General features: G+C 48.6%; 1 protein-coding gene across 1 annotated transcript; it reads left to right on the plus strand.

The window, feature by feature from the left end:
• Positions 1–1,307: 1,307 nt before the first annotated feature.
• Positions 1,308–8,852, plus strand: LOC125699786 (endothelin receptor type B-like). Its single transcript, XM_048959680.1, has 9 exons — positions 1,308–1,339; positions 2,255–2,777; positions 4,239–4,351; positions 4,853–5,057; positions 5,717–5,866; positions 6,490–6,623; positions 6,910–7,018; positions 7,646–7,826; positions 8,428–8,852. The coding sequence occupies exons 1-8, from the start codon at positions 1,323–1,325 to the stop codon at positions 7,793–7,795; spliced, it is 1,401 nt and encodes a 466-aa protein (XP_048815637.1). The 5' UTR covers positions 1,308–1,322; the 3' UTR covers positions 7,796–7,826; positions 8,428–8,852.
• Positions 8,853–8,973: the final 121 nt, after the last annotated feature.

Raw genomic sequence — 8,973 nt, forward strand, 5'->3', positions numbered from 1 at the left:
ATTTGGAGTAAAGTGGTGCTGGCTTTGGCTTCCACCCGCTGGGCACTTAACAAGCCTCTTAGCCTTCCGTGCCTTGATTCCCCCCAACAAGGGAGAACAAGTTTTACTTGCAAGCACTCTGAGATGAGGGAACAAGGAGGACAAGAAGTCAGTGGGCTGTTGAGCAGGAGAAAACAATGCTCCCCTTTTATTAAATTGTTGTATAATAAGGCAACATGGAGGAGAAGCACTTCTTTTCAGTAGCGTGGAAGGAATGGGCAGGATCCAGCGAAATGTGTCCTGTGATTCTTACTCACATGAGCTCCTCTGCCAAAGCCCTGGGGGCACAACAGAACCAGCCTCTCAGTCCTTCACCAGGGAGAGCAGAGAGGAGTAGCTCACTGCTGCCCAGCACACAGCTTTCCAGGGAAGCTTTAGTGTCTAAGCAGATGCTTAGGTAAATAGCCAAAGGAAGGAGATGTTGAAGAATCTTTTGTCACAAAAACTCAGGTTGGGCAGTCAGTTCGTAAGGGATGTGCTGGACCAGCAGAGGTGCCAGGACCTTCAGAGCTACCACCAAGGTTCTTCTCGCAGCATTTTACAGTGGTCACCAAGTGATAAGCTGACATCCACCATGCCTTCCTGGGAGAATTAGCTCTGCCCATGCAGAAGAGATTGTGTGAGATGAGGGATTCCCTCATGTGCATATTCCTTTGTGCATAGGAGTAGCAGGATACACTTGCAGGTATTTCTCAGTGCTGGGATGCCCATGTAAGCTGGGTGCTCTCAGAACAGATATGGGTCAACTCCTAACCATCACATGGAGAGGCTTTTTTATTTTTATTTTTTTCCCCACAGTCAGACATGGGCAGGTAACTTCATGGTGGCCATTCTGGCTCATATTGATGTGGCTTATCTGCAAGATAAGTTTGCAAAGCTGCTTGAGCCTGCAGAGATAAAAGGCATGGTGAGCACGCAGAATTGCTATGCACCAGGCATGAATATTTCAGCAGATAGAAGCATGCTGACAGTGAGCTGGAAAGAAAGGAATGGGATCTTAAACTCTCCTGCGCTAAAACTGTATCTAAGGTGCCATCACAATGTAAGGGTCAAACTAGAAAGAAAACATCTTTAAAAAGTAGTTGTTTTAACAGAACTGAAAACTCATCTCTTGAGTTCATGAGGTCTGAACTGTGATTGAAGCCTGTGGTTATTTTATTGCCTCTGTTTGACATGTAACTGAGAATAAATGTCAGGTTTCCTACTAACGTTGCCTGTTTGCAGCTTAATTCACTAAGAACCTGGCTGAAGGGTCAGAGAGATTTCCTGGCAGAAGCAGCAGGATGAAACTGAGGAAAGGGTAGGTCAGATTAGGCTGGTTTGTTGGGAAAACATCCAACTTCTTACCAATCATGCTTGGAGACTCCCAAACAAGCAGGAAGGCACAAGTGTTCCTGCAGAGCTGACACACAAGGCAGCTGTACCTGGAGGAACTGTGGCTACACCTGGTGGCTCTTGGGGTTGGCTTCCCAGAGAGGAACAGCATGGTCCCACACTGTACACACAGTGCTGAAGCCCCTCCCCCATATTCATACCAGTACAGTTCTGCAGCATCCTCAGCTGTCCCGAAGCTGAATGCGATTTGCTGCTCAACCAGCCCTACCTGAGAATGCTGGCTGAGATGTGCAAAACAGAACCCAATCCGGTGATATTTATTAGCAGTGCTGCAGGCTTGGTCAGCTTGAGAGACCTTTTACTGTGCTCAGCAGTCAGCACTGCAAACAACACAGGGAGATTTATGTCCCCGGGTATTGAGTGGAACAGCATGGTGGATTTGGAAAGGAAGTGGTTCAATTAACAGCGATTAAGGATGGGGAAGGAGGAGTTGCTCTGCTTGCACATAAATTGGAATAAGATGTCAGGTATCAATAGAGCATTTCTGGAAAAAGCCTCATGGTATTTTCCCAGCACAGTTCTCAGGATACTGTGCTGAGTTTTGTCTCTTTGCAATGAAAGATGGCATACGGGATGTGCTGATGTTCATGTTGCTCCACTCTTCCCATGGCGTGAAGCAGGAGAAAAGCTGCTTTGTTTCTGTGGATGATGCAGGGTTTGCAGAATCATCCTGCTGTGCAGGTGTGTGGAGCAGGTGCCCCAAAACTACTTTTCCTCCACTGACTGCAGACAAAATACCTCTCTGCCATCTTCTTAAACACTATCAGGCCCCTTCCTCTGCTAACCCACCTCTCTCCCTTGTCCCTTTCTCCATCTTCAGATCAGACCAAGACCCAAACAAAGACATCCCAAAAGTCCTGCATTCTGCAGCCAGCTTTGTCCTTCGGTCCTCAACGGTGAGAATCTCAGCTCCCACTACTCTGGCCATCCTCCTGACTTGCCTCTTCTCTGGGGCACATGGCCAGACCCCAGAGGCTTTCCAGGCAAGCTCCATTCCCTTCAAGGCACTCAGCCAGGAGCAGGCTTACAGCCTGCTGCAGCCCAGCCTGTTCAAGGATGCCAAGGCACCCAACTACTCAGAAAGTCTCCCCAAGAGCAGCGGGTCGGAGCCACCCCTGCTGCCTGTCTGTGTGAAGCCTGCAGATATCAGGCACATCTTCAAGTATATCAACACCATCGTGTCCTGCACCATCTTCATAGTAGGGATCATTGGGAACTCCACACTCCTGAGGATCATATACAAGAACAAGTGCATGAGGAATGGGCCGAATGTTCTCATTGCTAGCTTGGCACTTGGAGACCTTCTCTACATCCTCATTGCTCTGCCCATCAATGTCTATAAGGTAGGCTCTGTGTAACAGGAGTACTGGAGCAGGATGGTATCTGCTACCACCTGCCTTCGTGCCCTGCTATCTCCTATCTTCTGCTCTATATCACAGACTCCATTTTTGGCAAGGATTAGGGGAGGGTGATCATGCTTTCCAAAGGAGAAGGGAAAAATAAATAGGCACAAAGCTCACAGTAGGTTTCTGGGAAAGCAGAGCTGTTCCCAGCTACTGATGTGTTCTATACACACACACATATCCAGGTCTTTTAAATGTTATTTAAAATTGCAAGGAAAAGAGTGACTTGTTTGTGAATGCCAAGTGACTACATCTAGTTAAATACAAAGACTCATCCAGGAACACTGAACAGAGCTGTATTGTAAACAGGGTAGAGAGGGTTTGGCAGATGTTGGATGGAGTCCTGAGGCCCCAATCAAAGGAGCTGTACTGTATGAGACATGCAATTACTCCTTGTCTACCATACTGGATAGGTTTTGGTGGTGTGGAGTAAGAGGATTATAGGAAGGGTCCAGAAGGGCTGCAGGTGAAGGACTTGGAGCTCAGATGCACTCATACAACTGGACTGTGGGTACCTAGGTCTGACAGCCCTCCTCTTTGGTATGCTTGCCTGGTTCTGTCCTATTTCACAAGTCTGTATGTCCTAAGGTCCTACATATCGTAAAAAAGGGCTTTGTGGGACCAGACGGAGACTGTAGGAACAACCTTACAGAAGGAAGCTGGCAGATGAGCCTGTCACAGGCTGAATACCCAGTTCTATGTCCTGGTCAGGTAAGTACTGACGGCAGTGAGGGCTGTACAGAGTTCAAGGCTTATACCAAAGGCTTCATCCACAGGATAGCCCATGCTAACACAAGCTTTTGCCCTCAAGACACACTCGGCCATCTCTCAGAGCTCCGTTTCTCCTGTCTCATATTGCCTCAATGATACCCTCTGCTTGCCTCAGTTGAGCTTAGGGCCACAAGTAGGTACTGGCTTTAAAGGGAACACCAGATCTAATTCCAGAGAAGGTGAGAAGAGTTTTGAGGAGAATTTGCACTATGGAATCTAAAAGTGGTAGAAGGGGTGAGTATAGGGAGCAGCACATAAGTCTACATGGCTGTGAAAGCTATCTCAAAGAAGCTGTCCTTGCTGGATTTTGGCTATTTCAGAGAACGATATCCACTTCCCTTCTGAAAGCATCCCAAAGCCCTTTGCAACTTTCAGGATTCTTGGTGTCCAAGCCATCTCTCCATGTGTGTGTAAGCTCATCTCACAATGAGCCCTTGGGGAAACAAGTGGTTCCCAACACAACCCAAAGCACCGGAGAGCACACACCATGCCATCCCAGTGGAGGTAACCTCAGAGTGCTTTCAGCTGCTCTTTGTGGGCTTCTTGCACCTTGTGGGTAACCACCTGCTATTATGGGAAGCCAGGCATACCTTCCCGTAGCAGTCTGTTAACCCTGAGATTCTTCCCCAGCTCTTGGCAAAGGACTGGCCCTTCGGTGTGCAGGTGTGCAAGCTGGTCCCCTTCATCCAGAAGGCTTCAGTGGGCATCACGGTCCTCAGCCTTTGTGCTCTCAGCATCGACAGGTGAGAAACAACTTCCACAGGTGCCCTGCCCAGCCTGGCCCATATTTAACCACAGTATATTCTTCTGTTGCCTGCAATTAGAAGACTGTAGAGTGACTTGGTTCCAGGCCAAATTCAGAGAAGGGGAGAGGGAGCTTTATGTAGAGTTGAAATCCAACAGGAACCATCTATTCTCTGTGACAAAGAAGTGTAAGTCCTGCTGGAAAAGGTTGATATGAGGAGCATAAAATGCAGGAATAACTGCAAGGCTGGTGGGGAAGGATGGCACCTCTGCCACCAGGAGGTAGACATACTGGCCAAGGTCAGCTCACTTCACATTTATCTCTTGAGGCCCTGTTGCAGATCCTTCCCATTCCACTGAAGGAGAAGGCAAAGCAATGGTGAAGGAAGGAGGGAAGGAAAGGGACTCTGGGGACAATTCTAATACTCACCTTCCTAGCTTCTTTCTGATAGTGGCTTTTCTGACTCCTCTCCACACTTGTACCCCTATACACTGGGCAGGTATCGAGCAGTGGCCTCCTGGAGTCGGATCCAGGGCATAGGAATCCCCATGTGGAAGGCGGTGGAGGTGACGCTGATCTGGGCAGTGGCCATTGTGCTTGCAGTCCCTGAAGCCATAGCCTTTGACATGGTAGAGATCAACTACTGGGACCAAGACCTGTGGGTGTGCATGCTTGCCTCCGAACAGAAATCCAGCTTCATGATGGTATGTACTCTGACCCATCCCAGCTGCAGTGCAAGGAAGACAAAGACAAAGGCAAACAGGGCTTCCTTTCTCCTTGATTAGAGGGTTAGATGCACTATATATGACTTCCAGCCAACAGGGAGAATGTGGGGAGAGATTAGACAAAGCAGAAAGTACCAACTTGAGGTAGAGTTGCTTTGATGTGAGGCCTGGAAACAGGCAGAAGGTCTTTTAGCTATGTTGCATCCTCACTGCCCACCTCAGAATGTCATGACCAATCTTGGTGAAGCTTCAAGAAGCTGCTAGACTGTCAAAACAGGCCAAGTAGCATCTCCACAACCAGACTGCACAAGTCCAGCTAAGGGTGAGCAAGGAGATGAAGGCCTTTGTAAAGCATCACAACTTGCCCTTTCACCCCAAGTCTGCCTAAATAAGCACCTTGCAACCATTTCTTGTACAAAAGTGTTAGATCAGCAGCCAGGTGTAAACCAGACTTCCTCTCTTTGGGTTAAGCCCTGGTGTGATGATGATCCCATGTACACTTAGCCCAGGGGCTGTTACACTTTCAAACATCGGAAGTGTCAGAGTGGTCTGATAAGTGACACCAATGGTGTCAGGGACCAATGCATCAGCTACCTTCCTTCTTCCCTGTTTCCAGTTCCTCTGTGTTTTGCATACAGTTCTATCGTGACGTGAAGGACTGGTGGCTTTTCGGCTTCTACTTCTGCCTCCCCTTGGTATGCACTGGCATCTTCTACAGCCTCATGTCATGTGAAATGCTGAGCAAGAGAAATGGCATGAGAATCGCTCTGAATGACCACATGAAACGGGTAAGAAAACCAGGAGGGCAGAAACCTTGTTTCCCAAAATAAAAGGCAATGATGTAGAATGGGAGAACATACGTGAGTTCTTATACACTACATAGTTTCACAGCAGTCAGTGGCTTCTTGACAGGTAGATGCAGATGCATGGATTAAACAGGGAGAAGGGCTCTCACCTTTACAATCTTCCACCTCAGAGGCAACCCAAACCACCAGCATTGTGACCCCAGACCAGTTTGCTTTTCAATTCTCATGGTCATTTATATCTTTGCTCTCTCCCATACCTTGGTGAGCTGCTGGTTACTCCAATAACACAGCAGGAAGAACAGATAGATGAGGCCACCTCAGCAAAGTGAATAGAAGTGATAGTAGGATGGGGAGAAGGAAACTTTACGCTGGTCTACATTGCATTACTGCTACCTTACTGCTTTCTGCAGCCTGGATCTCACAAGCCATCCTCATGATGTAGGAACTGGGACCGGTAGGCCGTGCTTTGGACTCAAAAGGGTACCCAGCCCTCCTCAGGTTATAGAAAGGACATGAAAGGCCATTGGTCAGCACGAGGAGAGTGTGCTTTGCCCCATACACTCAACCACTCAATACCTTCTCCCCTGCCCACCCTCTCCTTGCAGCGTCGGGAGGTGGCCAAGACTGTCTTCTGCCTGGTGGTGATCTTTGCGCTCTGCTGGCTGCCGCTCCACCTCAGCCGCATCCTCAAAAAGACCATCTATGATCAGACAGACCCCAACAGATGTGAACTGCTCAGGTAAGAGCAACAGCAGGAGGGCACTGTGCCATAAGCCCCAATGCGCACCTGCAGAGGTTCACTGGGCTCACAGCAGGCTGAGGGAACTGCCTTTCAGACACCCTCCTACCCCTATGCTAGATGGCATTGCTCTGGAGGCAGGCACAGAGAAAGGAAGTGGGGATCACATGGAGAGCACTATTTATGAGTTAAAGATGCCTCCGGGCAGAGAAACATTTGGAAGTTTGGAAAGTCCTTTAGCTGTCCACTCAGCAAGCTACCAGCCCCTTCTCTCTCCTCTTGGCAGTTTCCTCCTCGTCATGGATTACTTTGGGATCAACATGGCCTCTCTCAACTCCTGCATCAACCCTGTGGCTCTCTACTTTGTCAGCCGAAAATTCAAGAACTGCTTCCAGGTAGGGATAGTACCTCCATTGCCACAGACTTTGGATGAGGGGAAAGACAGACATCAGGTACTTGTGGGGCCTGGCAATGGGCCCACAGGATGCCCATATTTGCTCACTGTAACCCTCTTCCCAAATGTTCACCCTCTCTTCCCAGCTTCAAACACAATAGAGCTTCCTGCCTTGCTACGGGGAGACTTTTCCCAGAGCAAGGCCTGTGACAAGCTCCAGAGAAGTCCCTGTCATTCTGAATCAGAAGCAACTCCACGTGCCTTTAAATCAGGAAGTGGGGCTGCTATGAACTTCGAGCCCAATCTCCTCAGAGAGACATTTATGAAGGAGGGAAGCGCTAAAAAAGGATGGGACTGAGATGAAAACCACCTCCCAGCTGCTACGGCAAGGAATTGAGCCCACCTATTTTCTGTCCTTCAAGGACAACTGCAAAAAATCCCTGAGGCTTTGCTACCTTCATTTCCAAGCCACACCAGCCCTATCTTGACAAACCTATTCCCATCAAATCAGTAGGAGAGTTCAGCTCAGTGCACAACCTGGCATCGTGCAGGTTCATCTGCCAAGAATGTTTCCCTCATATCCCACGTACATAACATTCATGCTTCGACCCTCTTTGTCTCCTTGCAGTCCTGCCTGTGCTGCTGGTGCCAGAGACCTGCTCTGAGCATCACACCGACAGATGAGAAGGGCTCTGTGGGGAAGTGGAAAGCCAATGGGCAGGAGCTTGGACTGGACCGGAGCAGCTCCCGCTTGAGCAACAAGTACAGCTCTTCCTAAAGCAGAGAGGAGAAGGCACTGTGACAAGATGGTAGGACACCTCAGATTCCCTTGCACAGCTATTTCCTGGCTGGGCTCAAATTGTTTTTGCCTTCATATTATAACCCACCTGGGTAAGAGCTATAGCATTTCACTGACCTCAGGACTAGCTCTGAACACAGCCTCAGGGCTTTGCTTGTCCATCCTCCAGTCCAAGTCACCTCTGCAGGAGGAAGAAGAACGAGACCCAGCCCCTGTAGGACTTTTCTGTTCCTTGAAGGATAGCCAAGTGACTTATGGTCATTTGTCTTGGGTAGAAACACAGGGTGAGGAGATTGGAAAGAAAAGTAAAGTTGAGATGTGGTCATTTGAAGATGGATGTGGGACACAGAGGAAAGGGCAAGTAACCCAAGCAACAATTTCCAGCTGAAAAAGCAAAGCATTGTCCCTTATGATCTCCCTCTGCTGGAACAGTTTGTCCCTGGGCAGAGCACCATGATAAGACCCAGGTATCACATAGGTTTTCTAGACAATCAGTGACCTGAAATCTCCCTCAGCTCTGGTATCGAGGGGTGGGCAGCAACCCAGCATCACAGTGCAATCAACCTGACCTGGGAAGCCCTGAAAGACCTCTCCTCTTTACCTGTTCCCAGGAAATTTGTTCCAGGCTCTCCACTCAGGGATGGCATTCACCCTGCCTATGTATGGCACGAGAAGGTGACTGAATGCATGAGACAGCACAGCTTAGGAGTCCAGGTGTCCTCAGCAGAAGCCGGTGGCAGCATCCAGCCAAACCACCTGCTTCAAATACCTCCTCCCCAGTTTCTGGAAGCCCAGCACTTCTTGGGCACGGCTCTGTGACACCAAGGTTCAGGCTATTTGTAAGGAGGATGCAGATTCTGTTCCTCAGGGTCAAGCTAAGGTGGAAAATACAATGGGGAAGACCTGATTTCAGCTGAAGTTGCTGTTGAAACTAACCAGAATATGGCAAAGAGCCCTCGCAAACTTACAATTTAAAGTGATTAGACCCCAAATGCCTTCTCCAGCATGACTTTCTAAAAATCATGCTTGCACCCCCTGCCAAAACCTCAAGAAAATCTGTAAGAGAATGTTTCATTCACCAGACTTTTTATAATTTTCCTGTTGTATTTTCCTTCTCTCTTATATCCCTTTTTCCTTTCCTCTTTCTCCTTTTCACC

This window comes from Lagopus muta, chromosome 13 (assembly GCF_023343835.1).
Source record: "Lagopus muta isolate bLagMut1 chromosome 13, bLagMut1 primary, whole genome shotgun sequence".
In the NCBI taxonomy this organism is placed as follows: domain Eukaryota; kingdom Metazoa; phylum Chordata; class Aves; order Galliformes; family Phasianidae; genus Lagopus; species Lagopus muta.